The sequence below is a fragment of the Magallana gigas genome, chromosome 7 (genome assembly GCF_963853765.1).
Source record: "Magallana gigas chromosome 7, xbMagGiga1.1, whole genome shotgun sequence".
Lineage (NCBI taxonomy): Eukaryota > Metazoa > Mollusca > Bivalvia > Ostreida > Ostreidae > Magallana > Magallana gigas.
Genome location: NC_088859.1, coordinates 8,332,307 through 8,356,653, shown reverse-complemented (window position 1 = coordinate 8,356,653; position 24,347 = coordinate 8,332,307). Strand labels below are relative to the sequence as shown.

General features: G+C 32.3%; 1 protein-coding gene across 5 annotated transcripts in view; it reads left to right on the top strand.

The window, feature by feature from the left end:
* LOC105325110 (receptor-type tyrosine-protein phosphatase epsilon) overlaps positions 1–24,347 on the top strand; it is an 82,161-nt gene that overhangs the window by 14,422 nt on the left and 43,392 nt on the right. For all 5 annotated transcript variants that reach the window (XM_034456031.2, XM_066067354.1, XM_034456034.2 and 2 more), the window contains 3 exons: positions 2,803–2,897; positions 11,307–11,409; positions 18,309–18,373. In XM_034456031.2, the coding sequence (XP_034311922.2) occupies positions 2,843–2,897; positions 11,307–11,409; positions 18,309–18,373 (223 nt within the window). In that variant the 5' untranslated portion in view covers positions 2,803–2,842. The remainder of the gene's footprint in view (positions 1–2,802; positions 2,898–11,306; positions 11,410–18,308; positions 18,374–24,347) is intronic.

Genomic DNA, 24,347 nt, shown 5'->3' with positions numbered 1-24,347 from the left:
AGGTCTGCATTCTCTGTTTATGGTCAGATCCATTACTAAACATCTGTGCACTATTTATACAAGTTTGCTGTGTACTTTAAGGTACATGGAATCCGATTTTGCAGTATGTTTTACCATACATACAGTAACTAGAGACTCTAATCACAGAGAAATTGACAACAACAAAGGACAACATCTGCAGCATAGAATTATTAATGATGGGGATTTGATTTTACCAATGATAAGAAATTGACTGTTAAAAATTGACTGAAATCTGATCAATGATCAATTATATTCATGAATAAAATTCATTGATATACTATGATAGACCTTCAATACAGATAGTAATGATTGTATATAATAATGATCATAGATAAAAAAAAAATTCAATAGAATAGAATTACTTTGATCACAATTGGACTCATATCATATATTATACCATTTAATTCACAAAGTTAACTCAATGGCAGTCAGTACTTTTTATTTACTTAAGGGGATGCATTCATTTATTCAAAATGCAATGATGAAGCTTGATCATGCAATATTGCCTACAAAACTTCCAGAAAGAATGGTTAAGGGGGCAATTTGACTTGAATGCAAATTTTTCAAAGATATACTGTAGGTTCCTAATTAAACATGAGGAATTAATGTCCCCGTAAAATCGCAAGAAGCAAATCTCACATAATTTGAATTAATTCTTGCTTATATTTTTTGAACAGATTTTAACTTTATGAAGTATGATAAATATTTGGTACTTGCAATTTTTTTAATATTCTCGCCATTTGATGCAAAATGGTGGAATTGTGGAATTAATTACACACATAAAATAATGAATCTACAGTATTTAGGATAAAAAGTGATGGGAAAGCCACTTAATGGGATGGCATAATGTCTGCTTTTTTTGCTGCATTCCATGTGCTCCTAATGGTCCAACATATCTGCATGTCTATACATCAGCATTTTCACCAAGGCAGGTAATTTGATAGTGTACGTGACAAGGAATTAATGACTAAGAGAAAAACAATACATTCTGCTTACTCTGAGGTCTTTGCACTGAATTGAATTCCTTGTCTCCCATGCTGTTACTAACATTTTTCTTGATTGTAATTCACTGCTAGTCTGTGGACTATTTGACAGGAATCAATGCCTCTAGTTAGGTACATGTATTTGAGATGAGGGGTCTCCAGTGCATGCTTTATCCTAGCTACTCTAGACAATTTATGATTAAATTGTATAGCTGCTGAATTGGCATGTACATGTAATTTTTAAATACTGAATATTTTACTTAAGGTATTAACTGATTGCCATTAATTTTGAGTTCTGTGTGATATTTTATATAATGTACATGAATATCGGTGTACTGATGCTTTGATGATATGTTTATAGGTATATCATGTATGATATATATTGTCTTCTAGTTTTCTTTTAGTGCTGTACAGTATATTGTATTAGTATTTGAATTAAATTGACATAAATGGATGACATGCATTATGATTGGCTGCTGAACCAAATGAACATTTTGAAGTTTTTAAGATAAAAAAGTTCACTAGCTATAGCTAACAATCTAAACTTTTGTTTAAAAACATGCATTGCATTATCATTAGTTTCCTTTTGGTTACGATGATTATTTTGTCTAGCAAATTGAAAATTGCAGCATAGCCTGTACAGGAAAGTCTTGGTTACAAAATATTGGTAATATATTTTATACCAATGACTTGAATACAAAGTTTTGATATGATCCCTAGCAAAAGATATTACTCATTGGTATAAGAACCCTGAGCTTGACTTTGGTCTTCAAGACCTTCTTGTACCTCCACAGCTTAGAGATTATAATATTTGGAGGTGAAATTTTTCTCCCCCTCTGGTCACATAGTTTGGTTGATGTTTTTTAATAACCTGGGGTCAACTTAGGAGAAGTTATTTTTTCATGTTGTACATGGTAACTTTGACTTTTGCACAAAGTTATTTCAAAGTATTGATTATTATTGAAAATGGATTTCAAATTTTAAACTATCTTTTTAAAAATCTCACATTGCCTATAGATCAAAGGTAAAGTATACAGCATGACAGTTATATAAATATGTTTGAAGGTATAAAATGTGTAGAGCTGTGTATGAAAATCAATGTCATTGTTGCATACCTTGATTTAATTTTAATTTGTCAGTTTTAAATAAAGGGAGAATTGTGCTTATTATTGTTAGTTTACTTAGGTGGAAAGTTCAAGAAAGCTTTTCTGCTCATATTTTGTCCAATGTCCATCTGTCTTTCAATCACTCTGTAATCTATCTACATTTGTATCTTCTTATGAACCACTAGACCAATCTTAACCAAACTTGGCATAAAGCAATCTTAAGGGAATGTGAATTTTAACTGTCGAAATATAGGGTTACGTAAAACCCTTTAAAGAAAACAATGTTCAAGTGAGCAATGTGATCCATGGGCATCTTGTTGCTAATTAGCTTCTGATTTATTTAAGAAATAAACAGCAATTTAAAAAGTTCACAGGAATATGAAGTTGGTTGGTCACGTGATCAAATCCTGTGAACTTTTTAACATTGCTGTTTATTACTTATATTTACGTTTGAAAAAGACAAATCGTTCAGAACTGTTATAATTACCGAGAGTTTATGTTTACAATAATCTAAGCAATAAGTGCATGCTATGAACATTGTGACGTCACGAAAAAGTTCATACAGAATCGAACGTTTTCGTTATTCTATAGGTTCATATAAGGAAATGTATTTGCAAATGTAAATATTTTAAAAAACACTTTCCTAAGATGACTTCTGTCACACTTTTGAACTTTTTGGCCTTTTCTTGCAGGTGTTGGAAGCAATGATTGGATGGTTGGTGGGGTGTTGCCATGGCACCACTAGACCCAGAGCCAGGGAACAATACCACAGACATCAGTGACAAAGGTAACCCTATCACTAGGCAGAAACAGACAGAGTTTTTCCCAGTAGAATAATTGAACAGCTCTTTGCCTTGCCAGGTTTTTGCTCCCAACTAACAGTGAATTAAAATTAATTAGCTTATCTGATGGATAAAATCAGCAAAAAGATAGTTTTACCAATAACTTTTGAATAGATAAAAGATGGTTTTCTTTACAATTACAGTATAAACTATTTTGCCAATTAAGTTCATTATTTTTGTTTTTGAATTAAGCAAATTCATCATTTATATCTGGCAGTCATTTTGTGTGACCTTTCTTTGTATCCTAGCACCATCTTCCTTCTTTAGCCCTCGAGAAAAGGTTCTGCTCAAGTTGTAATGGCTGATTTGTATACTTTGTTCCTTCTTGTAATGTTATCTATATCTCTTCTCAAAGCACAGTTCTTGAGCAAAATACACAGATAACTGATTAACAGAAAGGCAATGACCTGACTAGAAGAGGTGTCCATTTTCCTCGTTTCACTGTCTGCTGCATGCTGTTATTTAGTAAACCATAAATTACTAGTTTCTGTACTAAGTCAGTATTTTCTGCTACTATTTCTGCTACAGATAATATATTGCCTACTGTCATGACTGTGTAGTTAAGGAGGGAATACTGTAAACCAACTTTTATTCGTGTGCAAGAAATTTCTGCCAGGTTAGCGAGAGCCTCGTCATTGCGAATATTTCTCGCCGCAAACCAGTCTTTATCGTATGGTTGTTATAACAAAATACGGGTCTGGATAAGGCTTGGTCTCGAACATAAGTCTTCGCGAACCAGTTTATTTGAAGTAAATTGCGAAATAAAGTCGCCGCGAATAAATGTCGGTTTACAGTACCCCCACTGTAATATACACTACATGAGAAGAATATATAATATTGTTATACTTTCATGTTAAATACTGAAATCTGATTGGTTAAGACGCAGTTAATAATATTTACTATTACCCTCAGCGTTAGCAACGCACTTGGCAACGGGTAACATTAAAAAATGTTACATGCGCGAAAATTATGCGCGCACGGTTCGCTGTAGAATTCACGTTATTCCTATATAAAAGCAGTAAAATTTTCTTAAAAATTTTAAAAAAGACATTCAGTATAACAAAATAAATAGTGCCTGTTTGGGAGGATAACAGTTGAAATTGACACCCCTCGAAAACCATTGTCAACCTCCGCTTCGCGTCGGTTGACAATGGTTTTCTCGGGGTGTCAATTTCAACTGTTACCCTCCCAAACAGGCACTATTTATATATTATTATATAGTATAGTTGAAATATCCACCAGGATACTGACAGTAATCTAGATGCCAATTCTTGATTAAAAATTTATCCATTGAATTAATAAATGCACATAGTGTTGTCCCCATGGATATCTGTAATTATAACAACACAGAAACTGTTCAGTTTTAAAATTGATAGATCACCAATATATCACAGACCAAGAGCAAAAACACCAGTCTGTTGCTACATCACTGGTACTAATATGCATTATTCAGCATGCAACTGGAATTTCCAGGTACCAATTAATAAACAGTTGCTAACCCCTCCTTCTAAACTTAAAAGTTGTTAAATATGGATAATAGTCAACATTGCATTGGTTTGATATTGCACAATGATTGTGAAAAAACAAGATTCTGGTATAGAATATTTAACTATAGAACATCATATGTGAAGACACAATACATAAAAAAGTTGAAATATAGGTTTTGGTGGCTGACATTGATATTTCCTGCCACATTTTTGTATGTGCAGGTTGGCAATTCCCATAATGAAATTTCCGAATCTCCTGGCCCTAAGGAGCAATGTGTCAGATGTGGATGAATTAGATTTCCTGTTACATGCATCAAATTTGGATTGTGTTGCATTTGACAGATGTAGTTAATTTTCTCTGTTTTCCCTGCAGATATATTAAGTTCTTCAAAGTCACTCATTACATGAACTTTTCTAATCATCTTTACTTAGGCCTTCATGATATATTTTTTTTCTACCAGTTAATATCTGGTGAGAGACAGCTTCATATATTATTGCAACTTCCAGTTTTCTAAGAGAACATGGCCTAAATACCCTTGTGTTTATGCTCTTTCAAAAGGGCATTTCTACATTTTCACGGACTATACAAGAAGCAAGAACCCTTATGTACACAATGAAATACATTCCTTGTTGGTTCATACAGGTATGAGGAATGACATGATTGGATGAAGTAGTACAAAGTACCAGTATTTTTGGTCATGTTTAAGTAGGGCTCTTGGGGAGAGAGTTCTGGTTATCGTAAGGAACTTAAAGTTGTTGGAAGTTAGGGGTATTTTAAACAATTTAATGCTTTCTTTGGTGATTCATGCATGTCTATATGTTGTAAGCTTGCAGAATTAAACCTCCACTTTATGTTATTATTTTTTCTTTGATGATCACAATCTTTTCATTCAGTATAAATTATAGAAAAAAACATCCTATTTATATATAAAAATGTATAATTATATTATGAAAATGGGGATGGGTTCCTATCTAGGACTGAATTGACAGTTAAAATCAAGACTTTTCATAGGCTTCCTTATATATGGTAAAGCTTGTTCAAACAATGACACCATGACTTGATCAGAGTTTAGCATAATTGCTTAGGTGAGCAAAGTGGCCCATAAGCCTCTTATGTTGAGAAGGACTATTGCAAGGCACCCCCAGTCACAGTGCCTTGTGTGAAAAATAAAATTCTGAACAAAACTGATTCCTGGCTAATAGTGTACCAAAACCAGCATCAAGAATTGCAATTCATGGAAATTTTCAGTGCACCATACCACCTTAATAAGAATTCATTTTAAAGCTGTTTGGTCCGATTTTTTTGTAATTACAGTATCAAACTTTTTTTCCATATAAACCAATTATCTTAGAAAGTTATGGACTTTCTTCTATTTACACAAGCAGAATCAGTCTCCTTTCAAAGTTACAAATATTCAAAGAAATAAAAATAATTTCTTTTTGGGCAAACAAAAAAACAAACCAAAGTGCATCACGGGAATTTTTAGAAAAGGAAACCGTTTGGTTTCTTCCCCCGAATGATTGGGGTTATTCAACCCACATGCTATGCATCGATTGTAAAGAAAGCAAACTTCAGAAATATTAGCGAACAAAATGTACACATGTTTATTTGTAACTTGTCTGATTATTTCGACCTTTATTTAATGCGATGTCAAGTCGTAATACAACCATACCCGTCTCGTCGTAAGGAGTAAAATTATGTCCTTTCTTTGTTAGCAAATTTTCTATGTATTTTTCTTCATTGAAATTTGGCTTAATTGACTAGAAAAAACTACTGCAATGTCTATTATTATACATATACTAAGCATAGCCATCATTTAAAAGCATGCATAAAATTTGATATAAAATTAGACCAAGCAGCTTTAAAGTTTGAAGAATTTGAGGTTATCAAGTTGTTATACAGTTATAATTATTTAGTGTTGATGTTATATAAATCATTTGAGTATAAAGATATTTAAACCATTTTATAAGAAGGCTCAATGGTCATGGCTATTTTTTATACTGTATTGATCTCCTTTAAAAGAGCTCTATATGAATATATAGGAAATATCCATATCAAAAAGGTAAACTATATGAATTTTTTCTTTACCTAATGATAATAGTGTAAACCTCAACAGTTTATATATTGAAATTTTAGGCAGGTCTGATGGTTACATTTGTTGTTGACCATCCTGAGCCCCCCCCCCCCCCCCCCCCCTATATATGAAAGTATATGGACATGCAAAGAATTTATGAAACACAATTCATCAATTTTCATCAATAGTTCTGAATAAGGTTTATTTAAGTGTACATGCTTTCAGCAGAGTGAAATATTCAAGGTATTGAACTACTGTGACTGCAGGCTGAGAATACACAGACAAACCATATTTCAGTAGACACACAAATGTATGAAAGTTAAACCTGAGCCTTTGGCTAAGTTACTGTACAGGGATTTGATATGGAATAATGGAGAGATAAGGCTGACTCACAGTACCAGCTTCATTTATCCAGCAATTGTTAAATTTTTATAGACGACTGAAATTGGAAATGTTATCAAGGATCATATATAATTCCTTTCTAGGGCCAATTTTATTAGTAAATTGGTATTGTTGTTTCAATTATCTTAGTGCCAGCATGAAGCCAATCTCAAGAATGTTTAAAATGGATTAGACAGATACATGTAGTTGTTATGTACTTCTGAAAATACATGTGTACCTGTAAATGCTCTGTCCTTCCCTATAAATACAGTCCTTTTGAATGAAACAGATCATTGTTGCCATTAATGACATTAAAATGAAAATCCAATGACGTATGAATCCCAGCATAATAGAAGGTTGATATCTAAAGCTGTTGTTTTATGCTGGGTTGGGTTTTTTCTTTGGAATGGGTTAAGTATTGACTGCCCTAATGTTGGGATATTTACAATACTAATGTACCCTCATTTCCTTACTGCACATGATGGTGATGTTGTGTTTTATTCCATTGAATGCATGAGTTGCCTGTTCTGAATCCATTAATCCCTGCAAGCAGTGTATCGGGGATTTTAAATCACAGACTTGGTAAATAAATGAGTGTGTGAGACTATCATTTCTTCCCTTTATGTGCGACTGCTGTTCTGTTGAATTCAGTTAGTGCCAAAGTGAATGACCGACAAACTCTGAAGAAAGGCAACCGATACCAGTTTTCTGGTTGTCTAACAATGTAATGTACGTCATACTACAGTCACAGAAGGGTGGATTCCGAGAGATCATACACAGTTTATCACAGTTTATCACAATATATCACAATATTCATACTATAGATGGACTCTCTATAAATTTCTGGGTTGGAATATAATCAAGAATGAAGATTTTTTAAAATGCTTTACAAATATGGAATGATAAAATTTTTGGGTAAACTGTTTGAATAATTTTTAGCTCACCGAGACGAAGTCAGGGGGAGCTTATGCTATACCCTCGGCGTCGGCGTCCGGACCTGGTTAAAGTTTTTGTTGCAGGTCCTGTATCTAAGCTATTACTTGTCCTATCTTCACCAAACTTGCATGGATGATGCATCTGGACCTACTTATGGACTTGAAAGACTTGGATGCTGAATCTGAGTCCTAAATTTCAGATGCTGGAGGAGGTTAAGGTTGTTGGACCAGGTTAAAGTTTTTGTTGCAGGTGCCCTTTGATAGCAATATCTAAGTTACTGCAGGTCCGTACTTCACCAAACTTGCATGGATGGTGTGTCTTATGATACTGATGCACCTGACGGGCTTGAATGCTGAATCTTAGCCATAGGTTTCGGATGCTGGAGGAGGTTAAGGTTTTTGGAGCAGGTTAAAGTTTTTGTTGCAGGTGCCCTTTGATAGCAATATCTAAGTTACTGCTGGTCCGTACTTCACCAAACTTGCATTGATGGTGTGTCTTATGATACTGATGCACCAGACAGGCTTGGGTGCTGAATCTGAGGTATAGGTTACAGATGCTGGGGGAGGTTAAGGTTTTTAGAGCTGGTTAATGTTTTTGAAACAGGTGCCCTCTGATGATCATATCTTAGTTATTACTTGTCCTAACTACACCAGACTTCCATGGATGGTGCGTTTTATTATACTGATGCACCTGACGGGCTTGAATGCTGAGTCTGAGCCATAGGTTTCAGATGCTGGATATGGTTAAGTTTTTTGGAACAGGTCACATGTTTAATAGATAATAGTACTATTTCAAACTTGCATAGTTGATTAAACTGTAATATGAATGAATCACAGAGGAAGCTTCAGATGTAGAGCTTGATCTCCATTATCAAGGATGCTAAAAAATATATCTTAGTTAATACAGGTCCTAACTTCACCAAACTTGAATGGATGATGTGTCTTATGATACAGATGCACCTGACAGGCATGGATGTTGAATCTTAGCCATATTAGGTTGCGGATGCTGGAGCAGGTTAAGGTCTTAATTGCTAATGCCCTCTGATGATGATATCTTAGTTATTACTGGTCTGAACTTCACCAAACTTGCATGGAGATGCGTCTTATGTATACTGATGCACCTGACAGGCTTGAATGCTGAATCTCAGCCATAGGTTTCGGATGATGGATGAGGTTTAGTTTTTTTGGAACAGGTCACATGTTTTATAGATGATAGCTTGCATAGTTGATTTAACTATATTATAAATGAAACGGAGAGGTTGCTTCAGATGCAGAGCCTGATCTCCATTATCAAGGATGCTTAAAAAATCTCCCATCTCACTCAAACCTGCTCGATAGATAGATGTGTTTGTTGATAAATGATATAACATGATTCCTATGATATAGTATTGTTTGGTATGAAACAATATTCTTTAATATGATACAATATAATATCATATGTAATATTATAAAAAGTGATATGATACGATATGATATTGAATCAATTTTTTTTATATTTTATGTTATGATATTGTAACATGATATTGTTATGTATAGTATTGTATATTATGATACAATATTGTATAATATTATATTGTATTATTAATTTATTATTTTATCACATGTTACTATTACATAAGATATTGCAAAATATAATATTATATCCTATGATACAATATTGTATATTCTATAATATTGTATCATACAATATTGTATAATATGATATTAGTTTCTGTATATAGAATTATATCACATGAAATTGTATAATATGATACTGTTATAATATATAATATCGTATCATACGATATTGTATAATATGATATTGGTTTATAATATGATATATTATCACATCACATGAAATTGTATTGTATGATATTGTAAAATATATTATTGTATCATATGATACAATATGTATAATATAATGTTGTATTATATATTTTACTTAATTTTGTATCATTTGACATGATACAATGTTGTATCAAATTATATTGTATCATATGATACAATATCATATTATGTTTCCAAACAGATACAGCATCATACAATATCATTCTATATTATACAATATAATATCATATGTTTCAATGTTATGATGTATTAGGTAATATGATATTGTAATATAATACTATATTGTTTTATATATTATGATATTGTATAATGTGATCAAATACAATAACGTATAACACAATACAATGTCATACCATACGTTACAATATCATATCTCATTGTTTATTATGGTATTTTATTGTATTATATGATATATGTTGTAGATACGATAGGATGCAATATTTAATTTTATATTATTGTATTGGATAACATATGAACATATGATTATCATACAATTTATTAACAGATGATATACGATATTGTGTCAAAACAGAATCCATGAATATCCAAGATCATAAAGGATGATTTTCATTTAATATGATAAAGGTGGTCTCATAAGGGTGATGTCTCGTCTCGGTGAGCTTTGTAATCTGTGATTACCTATGTTTTTACTTCTACAAAGTAAAGGAAATGTTTAAACCTCGATCAGGCCAGTAATTGACATATGGACTACATTGAACTTGATACATTGTACTATCTTGTTTTCATGAATTTTTTACTGTTTTTAATCTGAAATAAAAAAAGTGAAGGTCTTTGATATTTGGATGTATGAAAACCTAGGTCATGTTAGGGATGGAAATATTTGTAAGCATAAACCCAATTGCTTAGATTTCCTACTGGAAAGTGTGAAGAAACCAATTGAAATAGGACATAAATTACTCATGAGAACAAGAACTGTTCAATGAGTTGTCCTACAGTTATCTAAGGTTAGTTTGACTAACTGGGGGTTTCTGATGATGAAACATCATCTTCTTTAAAAAATTGTATTTGGTTTCTAAATATTTAATTTTAAATTAAATTATAAATCTGCTAATTTTAGTGGTAATGCTAATAATGCTTTTATGATGAAGGTAAAGAATTACAGAAGTTTGGCTTCATTTGCAAGATTACACTAAATTTTGAGAAATCTCATTAAAAAAAAAGTATATTATGCACGCATCTTTTGTATATGAAAGGCCCTTTGAGAACAATTTTGGGATGATTAGTTTTTGCAAGCAAGTGGTTAATTTATTCATTTCCCTTTAATATACATAAATGAACAACACATTCTCAACATTAAGTATCTTCGAGCAAACATAACTCAAAAATCTTGCGGATAGTTATTGCGCACATAATATACCAGGTTTACCGTAAATGGAAAGAGATTCAGAGAAAGATATAACTAAGCTGATATAAGCTATAAAATACTTTCTTTACTGGTTCATATGAACTATAAAAGTAGTGAGCAATGCAGAAAATAAATACTGTGACTGTTGTAACTTTTTAATACTTTTTTGCAGAGTTGAAAGCTTTTATATGAAGCACAAAAGAAATCATTTCATTAACATGTAAATAGTTCTGTACGCATTGACAAGTGTTCCTGCATGGTTTATTCTGCCTCTCTGTTGTAGGCAGGTTTGTGGAGCCAAGCGCTGATGAGATCCTGCTATGGGCCGTGGTCTGTGCTCTTGTCACCTTCTTTGGTTTGGGTCTAGCCACTTTTAAATACCTCAGGTAAGAATTTAGAACCATTTTAACAAGGCCATGGACTTTCAGTAGGAAGTAACTATCTATTTCTTGTGTCAAAACAAGTTCAAAATGATGCTGGTTTCAAGCGAAATATATACACAGATTGCATAGTCTTAACTCAAAAGCCAGACAAATTTTGTTGATTTCAAAGAGCCATGGCTAAAATGCAAGAAATGAAATAGACAGGCCTATGTCACAATGCTGTTTGACACAACTACCCAAAGTCTAAGCTCTTGTTACAAAGTCCAAGCATTTGTTAAAATGGTTCTAAGAGGGTGGGATGGCAGTTGCCATTCATTTCTAGATTACTGTATACAGGGAAATATTCGCTCCTGTTTTATTTTTCGGCCCTTTCATCCTCTTTGTCTATGGGCGAATTTAAGACTGGATGAACTGCATTGGCTCAAATTATCTCTTTTTACACACAACTTTGTACAGACGAATTCAAGACGGGGTGAAATTGTTTGCAAGTGAAGAAGGGCAAAAATAACAGGGGCGAAAATAACCCTCAGCCTATACAGTATATTAATCTCCTTTAAAAGAAGAGCTATATAATACATGTATAGAAATAATTCACAAAGTATTCAAATCTAAAAGCTTAATTATATTATTATGAGGTTTTTTTCACTAAAAATAGTTTATAGCTTAAAAAAAGTTATGTCTAAAATTTTAAAGCAGATCTGATGGTTAATTTGTTGACTATCCCTCCTTTAATAAACAGATTGAATTGTCATGAGCATTTGAAGGCTATTCTAAATTTGCTCTATTGTTATCCTATAGGGATCAGATGTTGTTGTTGTTCCCTTTGTTTTGTCTAGAGCATATTTTTGATCACCTTGACCCAATTGCAGACCCATTTATAAAGAATAAATTTAGAGAGAATATACTCTCACAATGGCCCTATATCTTGTGGAAAAAATGTATGTGGGCAGTAGACAACAATTTCTCTACTTTTATCCCAATCTTGCTCAGAATTCACCTATGACTGCCTGTAGCTAAGGGATGTGCAGTGACCTTGAAACAAGTTTTGTGTCAGAGGTCAAGCTCAAATTGGGTATTTTGAAAAGACCCTAATTAGGACAATATTTTTTCTCTCCTCGGCCAAATCTTGCTTGGACTTATAATAAGACATTGTCTGCAGATAAAATGATGTGCAATGATCTTGAGTCAAGTTCTATATCAAATGTCAAGGCCATCTGAAGAAACCTTGTCTGAACCTAATTTTTCCTCCCCTTTGTTTAATCATACATGGCTTTTTAGATAAAGGATGTGCATGATCTTGATCTGATTTTTTTTTTATCAGAGATTGAAGTCAAAGCAACTTTTATAAGGTGAAATGCAGCATAAAAAATCACTTTACCATATAGGTTGGGGGCTTATTGAATGGCAGCCCATGTACCGGTATTATCAACTATCAGTGTGTGTAAGCTTTTAACTGAACAGAGTGAGACTTGTTCAGTGAACGTTATTGTCAGGGTGCCTAAGCTGAATTTCAACCTTCTGTCAAATTTGAATTACTTTACGCATGGTTTAATTTGCCGTAAGTTGTAGTAAAAAGTCACGATAAAGGCTATGTAAAGGGTATTTGTTATTTTCAATTGTTTGAAAAAATTGAAATTGAACATACATTAAACTATTTCAATGTTGATTTATCTCTTTTAAATTGAATATGTTGAATTATATTTCTAAGCATGTGATCTTTAAATCTGCATTGTATTCCAAAGAATATTTTGTGTGGCATAGAAAGTACTTCTTTAGAGTTTGTTACGCATGAAATTGAAATAGAATTTATTTGTAATCCTGTAGTTTTATGACTGACTGCATCTTAGGTACGAATGCCCTGATCACAGGAAGGAAGATGTTTATCATGAGGCTGTAATATCGGAATCCTAATTTGTTTGAACTTGAAAGAGAGAGATCATAAAAATAAAATTTGCAAGGAGGAACTGTTCTAGAGACCCAATTTAAGCACTGTGTGATGCAGACAATTATTTTTTTTTTTATTCTGCAGAAGGTAAACTCTAACCATGACAATGTTCTTGTCTTAAACTGATAATCATTATCCACAGAAGAGACAGATCAATACTGATTACCTCCTAAGAATTACCCCTTTCAACTTTTCCTCATCTCACAGTGTAACAAGATACATGTACATGTATTCTTTGTCTATATATATGGTGCATAGGAACAATCTGGAGGGGATAGGGATGAAGTCATTTTGTATCGGTGACATTAACTGGTCAGGTTTTATAGCTTTGTCTAGGGCTTCATGATTTTGTCTACGGGTATCGATTAGTGTTACAGAAAGTGACACAAGATTAGAGAGAAACCTCAATGTCGTGAGCATGGTTTGCCTTGAAAATCTTTTAACTTTATATTAAAGCCTGAAAAACAAAAAGTTTGAGGGGGCTTGAAGGAGTTGTATGGGTGTCTTAAGAAGTTGTACAGAAATGCTTGTCTGCTTAAGTTAATTGTGTTTGTCTGAAGCGACAAGGTGTTATTTTGTGGCTATGACAAATCTGAAAATATTATATTGATTATATAGTAAAAATTCCATTGAAGTCAGAGTAATATTACATCAAGCAGCTGCAAAATCTCAATTTTATGAAAATTGGTTGGTGTTAATGAATTTTGATTTCATGGATTCATGTCACAATGCAAGAAACAAATCAGGTTGACTTTTGTCAGATGTTGGATTCAAAGTCATTCTTTGGCCTGATTTCATTGTCTCCATTGGGTTTTTCTCCAAACAATTCCTATATATTATATATATGGATGAAAAAAAAAGCTTTGTCATTAGGAATACAAAGTGTTCACTCTCATCAAATATTCATTATCATCATTTGCAGTAATCAAGATGTTTGATTGATAGAGGTGTAACGATACGGCGATATATCGATCGTATTGATCGTAAGGGCCCACGATATACGTATAGTATCGTCAATGTGTATGGTGATACACTGTTTGAGTTAATTTTCATTGACTTTCTAGTATAGTTACATAGTATACATAACATGAAGACATTAAAAAATATTTCAATTAAATTTACTAGAAATAATTTGTTCATTTCATTCTAATTAATTGAATTTTATTAATCTCTACAGTTTGTTGATTTTGTAAATAGTGGACATATTTTCACCATGCAATACTATTTCTTAAAGAGGTAGGCAACATAGATACCAGTTTATTTATAGTTGACATCTATATCGGATACATGATTTAATGCATTAATATATCGTGATAGGTATTAATATCATACCAGCTACCTAATTATATTATATTAGGTAGCTGGTGATACTCAAGCTCATTGATTGATACTTTAATTGAGATCTCTACAGTAAAAAACTATTATTTAAGGAACATGGATTTATATGATGGTGCATATGCCTGTTGGTATAATTTTCCAAATTTCAAATTTTTTATTTGAATTTACTGCTGTATAATATTATGAAATCATGCACTCATGAAAGCAAAATTTCTAACTACAATCAGTTTGATTTTCTTATCTTCATTTGTTGTTCAATTTGTGATATTTTTATATGTTTAAAAAACAAGGATGATTTCATTAAGAAAATTTGCCATGAATCCAAAATATAGATAATACTAAGATGAAAAGCTTTTTTGTTACATTGATAGCAAAATACAATCATTAAACATTAATTAGAAGTAGCTTTTTAAGATAATTAATTGAAACATACTACACTGTACCATGAAGCAAATTCTGTTTCAGAAATATAGATGTATTTCAGGAACTGTTTACCTATGAAATTGCACATTCATAGAATCATGTCAGAGTTTATAGATTTTTAGCTCACCTGAACCAAATGTCCTTTGTTGGGTTTTCTGATCAAATTTATTTGAGTTTGTGGTCTTTCAATATCACTTTTTGTCAGTGCTGTGGTTAACTTTTCACATATATATGCGTCTACTATTACTTCTTCAGAACATATACTGAGCTAATTTCAGCCAACATTGATAGGTAATGGGATCTCAAGTTTACTCAAATGAGGGTTTATGCAAACCACCTCTTAAGGGAATATAATTAGGAAGATTTTTAAAAGGGCTAGGATTATTTCTATTCTAACCATGATCCCTTAAGTTCAGGAAGGGGCTCCAGTTCATGGGTGGTGGTGAGGAGAGGCACGGATAGAATAAAACCTTTAAAATTTTCCTTTAGGAACATAGAAACTCCATCTTATTTTTTAGTAAGCTATTAAAAATGGAAATTTCAAATATCTGTGTAAAACATAAGTCATGACCCAAAGGGTAAAAAATGTTGTTTCTATTAAGAGAGGGTTCCATTAACACCAACAAAATGTATCAAAAGATGATAGGTGCAATAAATGTTTATGTATTTAACATATTAAGAGCAATTTAAAATGAACTGGGATTTTTTTATTCCAGTTTAGTCATATCATGATCTGTTTCGTACAAATTTTGTCAGAGAGGTTAATTTCAATTTCCTGAAGATAATGGAGTTGTAAAATTGTAAAATTATTATGGAAGTAAGCTAGTTTGAGGGATTTCTAAATTACTCTACTTGTATATCATAATCCTTAGGTGTCAAAGAGAGACCGCAGGTACGTAGGATTTAACATTATATTGGAATCTATATAAAATTCCTATTATATGCATGATTTGTGAAAGTGATGTTTGAAGAATTTTCAAGTTTTATAACAGTACTGTACCTCGTTTAGTCAAAAAGAGGGAGGGGGTCAATTTTGCAAATGTATTTGTAATTGATATAGTTAAGCAAGTTAGCTACTTAAGGTATCCGATGTACAATTGAGCCAGAGAGCTCGGGATTTTCCGGGATGAGCTCGGTAGATTACGGAGCTTGAAATAAATTTTCAAAAAGTTGCACTATTTTTGATCTGACCTAATAAACGATAAAGAATAAACAATTGATGCATTAAGTCAAGCAATATTTTTTTTTCTTAATTTTAAAACGAGTTATTTTAACTTTTCCCCCTTACGGTGATTGTGACGTTGTAGCAGCTTTACGTCATTTGCCGTTATTTTTTTCCCGCGGCGCTCTTGCAATAACGTGAAGAAAAAATCCTAATATATAGAGTAAAAGTTGCTGTGCACAAGTCACGTATTTCGTCGAAAAATACTGAGTGAGTCGTTTTAATCACTGATTTCGTAGATATTGTGACTGTGCACAACTTGAATTGGGGTAGTCTGGTAATCGTACGGCCCTATTCAATTTGTTCAATTTTTTCTATACCTAATTTCATTATACATACAGAGTGTTTCGGACCTAACATTTGTATAACGGCGTATTTGCTACTAACTATTTTTAATAAGTACCATGCATACGGATTTCGTGGATCAAATGCTTGTACACGTGTATTGTAATAATTGTGTTAAAACATATCCTTGTTATTTTCCGTAAATGAAGTTAACAAGAGTCAAATAATGGAATTTATAATCATTGATTCATTTTTTCATCGGGATTCCAAACAATTTTCTTCCCTCGCATTTCATATTACATATATGTACATGAACGGTACATTTTTTTACTCTTTCAAAATCGCTGAATTTTATATCATTCAAATAATCCTTTAAGATACTGATTCCGATTGCTTTAAAGTCAATTCGTTTCATTTTGCTGTTTACATAAAAGAGGCGCGTCACAATCCAATGAAATCAAATACTCGAAATTTGATTGACAGGTTCAGCCAGATAGCCGATGTCCGATGCATGTTATGTGTGGTATTTGTACACAATCTTATTGTGTAAAAAATGCATGCTTACTACAACATCACAGCGTCATTTATGGTTGATTCATATTTTGTTATACAGTAACTGTGTAAAGCATGTTGATGTATTGTGCATTCCACAATTGTAGCGATACGGAAACATCGTAGTCAGACTTTATCGGCAGTCTCCATTTTAAAACTGACTTAATTTTTTTGTTGAAAAAAAAATACAATTTTGAGTAAAAGATAATACAATGTTTGTTTTCTACGAGTAAAAGGTTTGGAATGAATTCTTATGAAACATTTCACACGGTTCTGCACGCTTTGTCCGTAACGCTTTACACACCTGATGTGACACGCAATTCACGACTTCGTTGTAGTAGTAACAATATTTTTTGTGGAAGCATTTTGCTGAATAAAAAAAACTGAACAATTAAGATTTTTAATTCTAAAATTACAAGTTCTCAATCGTAAAGGAATTGAAAACAGGAAAATTACTAGATAACGGGAATATCGTTGGATTATGAATGCGACGGCTGACGTGGGGGGGGGGGGGGGGGGGGTAAAAATCGCGTGAGTCGTCATGGTCATTGTAAAAAAAAATTTGCAAAAATAAAAAAAAGATATTTAGAAAGGTAATCAATTTATTTAAAACTTTATTTTTATTAAAATATGTTGGCAATTTTTATTTCATAAATAGTATTAATGATTACATATGTTTTCGTCAAAGAAAAGTAGTATTTTACCATGCGTGATTTGCATAGCTAGAGTTACTTCCCCATAGTGATTTGGCGGGAAAAACATCTATTTTTAGAAACTACATATCCTTACCTATCAAACGAGTACATTGAATATATACCTTACCAGGCATCATTTTTTGGTCAATTGTACATCGGATACCTTAAGAGTTGAGCATTGTTATTCAGGTGAGCATTGCATAGTACATTGGCCTCTTGGACATCTATTTGACCTTTAAAAGGCTCAAGGTCATATGACAAGTCTGAATACAGTACATGTATATCTGGTACATTGTATATGGTATAATTTATATACAGTATAATTGACATGATGACCTATCTTTCTTTAGCTATGTCAGTCTTGTTTTGTGTTGCTGTTTTTACATGTAAAAATATTTGGATTTTGAAGTGCTGAATGATAATGATTTGCTGTTGATTGCAGAGATCAGTATGACACACCTGACAACAAGAAGAAGAGGAAGGACAAGTCGGAGCTGGAGAGGAGAGGTAAGGGATGGATACTGTACTTACTTAGTATTACTTATACCGGTGTCATATAATATTTTGATACTGCGAAATATTGAACCAGGGTTCAATATTTTATGCCATATTATGAACCTGGGTTCAATAAATTGCTGAGAAATATTGAACCCCCTATAAAATGTTTAACCCTGGGTTCAATATATCGCAGAGTTCAAAATATTACATGACACCTGTGTTTTAATCATATCTTTGCCTGAGTATCCATTGGGTATCATGTAATAAAGTTTTGAATTGGAATTTAATGCTATTTCTAAGCTGTTTGTAAATAGCAGACCAATAGTATGTTGAAAAATGAGTTCCTGCAGATATAAGAGAACATGCCATAGGTTTGCAATAGTTAAATCATTGGAGAAGCTGCTATATCTATGTTATTTAGGTGGGTTTGTTTATTGTTTGTTGCAGATTTTATGAAAATGAGGAAAATCTGTAAACTCTTTTATTAGTGTTTGTCATTTATTTGTGATATCAAGGACAGCAAAATAAAAAATATAGATTATTGCAATATTAGAGTTTTTTTGGAAAATAGAATAATGGAATATGATATTTCTATTTTGAAAGTCAAGGTCTTGGTTGTTTGTGAATTGTTTTCATACCAAAACAAGACGGCTCATCGGGTGAATGTGTGAAGGGGCAGTGATGTACTATACAATTTGCTTAGTAAGCTTTGAGTTCTAAGTCATGGTTTATGGTTTCAGTGATGATATTGTAGTAACTTATTGATGCATTTGATCGATAGCAGCTAAAGCGTAGTAGTATTATCTCTACTAAAATTACAAAGTTTTATTGGCCTGAAACTCACGGATATTTTTTGTAAGCATTAGTTTACCTGTTTCTGGAAAAGGATCGACAGATTTAATATCTTATGGTTACCCCACTTATTTTGTTTTTTGTTTTTTGTAAGTGCAGATTAGAAAAATTGCGTATTAAGAGTGAACATTAAATGATGAGGAGCTGTGACATCATTGCAGACATTTGATCTGATCCTTGTTAACTCCATGCTAAGTCAGCTACATAAGTCTGTCAGTAAGGAAACAATAGCTTATCCAGCATAATTACCTTGTACGAGGGTTGTCCCAAAATAGCGTAGACAAGTGGCGTTATTCAGTTAATCGAAGACAAAGGAAGATGAAATTTGTGCCACAAAGGGTTCAAGAAATTTGCATTCAAATAATGTTTTAAAATCAAATATTGTTTAAGAGGAAATTAGTGAAATGAAAGCATGTTAGATCAGAAATTCGACATGCGGCGCAATGTCAAAAACAAAAAGTTCAAATCAACAGAAATAAAATGAAAATTGCGAGGAAAAAAGCTTATCGAATGAAAAAATTCAAATAAAACATACATTGATATTTGATAATAATTTTATTATTTACTCAGAAATGTTTTGGCTATAACAAAACTCATTAATATTTTATATCGCGCTTTGTGACAAGTTAAAAAGTTAACTTGTATTAAAATGACGATGTCAGCGTTTAAGGCGGCGCAGCAGTAACTAATACAATTTTGTAAAGACCATGAAATAAATCCTAAGCTGCTTTGGAAGTAAATGAAATTAACAAAATCGATTAGAAACGCGTTTTGTGAATAAGTAGTTAAATAACATTAAACATATTTGAACAAGTATGATGACAATAAGTGGAAAAAAGAAACCCCGAACGATATCAATGGACGTCAAAATGCTGAACGACACATTTCGGCAAGACGGACATTAGACAACAAGTAATACAGGGCAAGTTTGGAGCCGACAGATCGTTTGTCCTTAAAAATATTTTTAAAAAAAACAAACTAGAAATATATGTTGAATGTGCACTCAGGGTACATGTTCAAAGATAATATTTTTTCGGAAATAAAACGTTAATGTTATCGTTAACGATGTGGAGGGTTTAGCAACAACGTAAAACTGGAAATTTTCGACGTCGCACCTTGCGCCGCCTGACAAAACTTGTTGTTACAAATTATTCATTTTCTCGAGAAATAAATAAAGTACAGATTTGAACTTCTTAGCATTGTTTGCCAAAGGGTCATTGAAGAAAACATAGAAGTCTAATGAAATTGCAGTGAACAGATTATAAATTATGTGTTCTGTCTACATTATTTTGGGACAACCCTCGTACAAGTAAAATAATAGCTCATACAAAATCAATTTTCTATTTTTTGAAGCAAGACCAGGTCTTGGGTCTACAAAGATTTTGTGCTATCAAAGAGGTCTGCCAGCTGGGTTATTTTTACTTAGATCTGATATCTGTCTTCTTTAATTTAAACAATAAAATGCTTTTTTTTTATGAAGGTAGGGAGCATTGAAGGAAACTTTTACGTAACCCACCAATGAGGGTTATGAATTTTTTCTGCAAAGCTTGCTACCTTTATACCTGCATGAATCATCAAAGACTGTCCGTTTGTCTGTACTGCATGGAATAGTCTGAAAATTTGTACATATGTACAAGATTTAATGATTTTATGACAGTTTTCATTTTCCTAATCCTATATTTTGTACACTGATGTTGAAAAGTAAGGGAGGGTATATCCTTACAATTTTTTTAAACCAATTGCAATTAATAGCAAACCCCATAAAATATATTTATATTGGCACTGTACCAGTTATCGGCTAAAATTTAACGTTTTATTTTCATATATCCTTATTTGTTGATATTTTTAAATAAAACTTGACATACTTTGAATAGTGAACTCCTTATTTATCAATTTGTTAGTTTATATTGTTTTTAGAACCCAAAACATCTTGTTTTGTGCTTTTGAACATGCCCCGAATTTGCCGAGTTTTTTTTTTTATTTACTGTACCAGTTATCGGCTTTGTAATAATAACATAGTCAAATCCCTGTACATATTGATTTTATACTCTGTAAATGTAATTTGAATTATGCCCCTTGTGGGGTCAGACAAAGTAGTCGGGGTTATGATACATTATAAACAAAACTCATAAAATTATTCGTTTATTATCATAAGGTAATACACCAAATCATAGACTATTCAATACATAATTGTGCAATCAGGCGTTCAACTGCACTACGAATCTCTTGAAAATTAGTGAATTCCTTTTGTTTATACTTGTTATATGTATTGATATTATATGTCAAATCAAAGAAGGGATTAAATAACTTATCACAAAGATGTAATATGTTATTTTTAACTTATTACGTCACTTCCCTGACAGACTCACAACAGAGAGAGATGTAAAATAAGCGGTAAACAATGATCGTTTAAGCTCATGTATAAAACATATTCAAGAAAGTTTTCAAGCAAACTTACTTTTCATTATTCGAAAAAGACGACTGAATTAACAAATCTTGGATTGTCACGTGCTATAAACCTGAACTCTCAGTTTAGCCGATAACTGGTAGAGTACCAGTATAGATACATCGAGATGGGGCGTTTTTTGTCCTTATTTGTTAACCAAGTATATGTTTCATAAGTGTAACACAGTGCCAAATTTTTGTTTGTTAATGATATTAAATTCTTACGAGCTTAGGAGCTAATAATAACATCAAAGACAATTAATTTAGTATGGCTGAATTAATTTCTCCCAACGGGGCGATTATCTTAGCCAGGGTTTAGATGGATCATATATATATATATATATATATGTTTAGGGGAAATTGATATCTGTAAAATGGGAAGTGGTTTTTAAGTTACAGGTATTACTATATCATTTCAAATAAACCAAAAGTTTTTATCATTACAAAGATATGAATTATATCATTAAGAATTATTTTACAAAATGATACATATGTACTTACAAGCAGTAGTCAAATAAATTGATGAAGTGGCCATATAGAGCATTAATGTCAATGAAATTAAAAAACATTAGTATAGTGTTTTGGCAATTTCAAAATTGTTTATAATGTCAAATTCTCCTTTTTACATTTAAATAAAGGAAGCGTGATTATTATGATAATGTTTTGCATCTCCAAGGCTAATTATGGCCCCTAAAATGAAATAATCATTGAAATTAAATGAAATTATTCAATGTACAGATATCCAATATCTATGTGAAGTTTTGTCATATTTATCATTTTGATTCCAGTGCCATCAATTTAGATATATGACATCATAAAGTTAACCTTTTCTTGCCATTTTCACATTTTAAGCATAAAATGGCTTGTTTTCAAGCAGTTTTTCTTTCATGATATGCTTGAACAAACAAAATATTTTTTTGTACCAAACCTACTATAGTTTGTTGTGTACCAAAATTAGAAGAAAAGGTTTATTTTTGGAGGAGCAAAATGAGGAAGAAATGAATAAGTGTACTAGTACAATCATGATAAAGCTTGTGAAGACAGTGGATTTTAGTAGTCTTTTTAAAACGTTATTGACCAAAGATTATTAAGATTTATTTCCCTTAGCACAATACAACAAATGATGATTTGTAATAACATATTGAGAGGGGGTGATTTCCTCTAATCCCTCTGTCTGGAGTATTGTATTTACCAGTGAAAGACAGGACCCATAATTTCCTTGTCATATTGTGAAGATCTCCTCCTATCCTTGGTTATAGTTACTGCGTTCTACGTGTACATTCCTTGTTCTATGTTCTTTCTAGTTTCACTAGTGGGTGCCGTGAATCCGTGCTGTACGTAGCTATTCATTACCAATAGTCCAACTCTGCCGTCGCAGCTCCATCCTGGCTGTTGATAAATTCCCTCGCATGTCAGATCAACTGATAACTCTAAGGAAGATTAATTTTTTAAAGAATACGTTAATAAAATTAATGAGATTTCCTCAGGATTCCATCCAGATGTCTTTTGTTTTGGTTTGAGTCAGGCATTGGTATTAGGAATTTGATCATCGTGGAAAAAAAAGATCTTGTCAGCTGTAGGATCACTGGACTTAATGAAAATACATGTAAATGCATTAAGTTGGATCATTTTAAATTCAGTCTTTTTCACAGAAATTTCATTCACACTATTCTTAAAAATTAGACTGGTAGATATTTCAGTATGTTAGTATATGTACCGGTATGTATTATGTCTTTAAGAATTGAAGTGAAAGATGTTTCTTAGAAAAAAGAAGAATTTAAAAGAATTTTAATTGATACCTCTAACATTTATATTGAAGCCTGAAAAAATGAACTGTATTTTCTATGGAAGGCAAATTAAGGTCAGACGACATGTTCCTTGAGCATTTTTTTTGCATCTCCTCGTAAAAAAAAATTCCAATAAAATTATTATCATTCATAATCATTTTTATAATGATTAAAAGTATTTTTGAGTATATGGATATGCCTAGATGGACGAGTGATTAGAGCGGTGGCCACTCACTGCTAGGAGAGTGGGTTCCCTAGGTCACGAGTTCAAGCCCTGGCCCAGGCCAAGGTGGAGCTCCAACATTGTGAATTTCCCTGTGATATACACTTGTATATACATATATGCAAATATTTTTGTATCAGCAATTCAAGTGTATTTTCAAGAAGATTAATCATAAGGGAAATTGCATACTCTTGTATCTTGCAGAAATGCCTGGTAAGGTATCCTACTTTTTTTGTAAGAAAGCTTGTCAAATTAGTTGTGTAAATCAATAACAAATTCCTGTAAATTTAAGTTATTTAAAATTGAGGAGCGTGCCGTCTGACCTTAAGTACTGAAGTAATTAAATTAAAGGGCATGGTCATGATTTTGGTCACATTTAATTTTTCTGTTTTATTGTTTATAAATAATGCTTCAGAAATGCATTTCTAATGATCAACCAAAATTTGAGAGTGAGTCATAAATATATAAGCACGGTACAGAGCCATGTTAACAAGGCCCGTGTCCTGTTTTTGTTTACATTGGTTCAGTTAACCTGTAATAGTTCTTTTTCAAGCTGATTTCTCTCTGTTCTAATTTGTTTTCAGCATAAATCATAGGTCCTAGTGTTTATCGAATTCATTTCGGGTCTTAAGCTGAAATTCTTACTTCAATATTCAAAAAGTTAACAAAGCTTTGT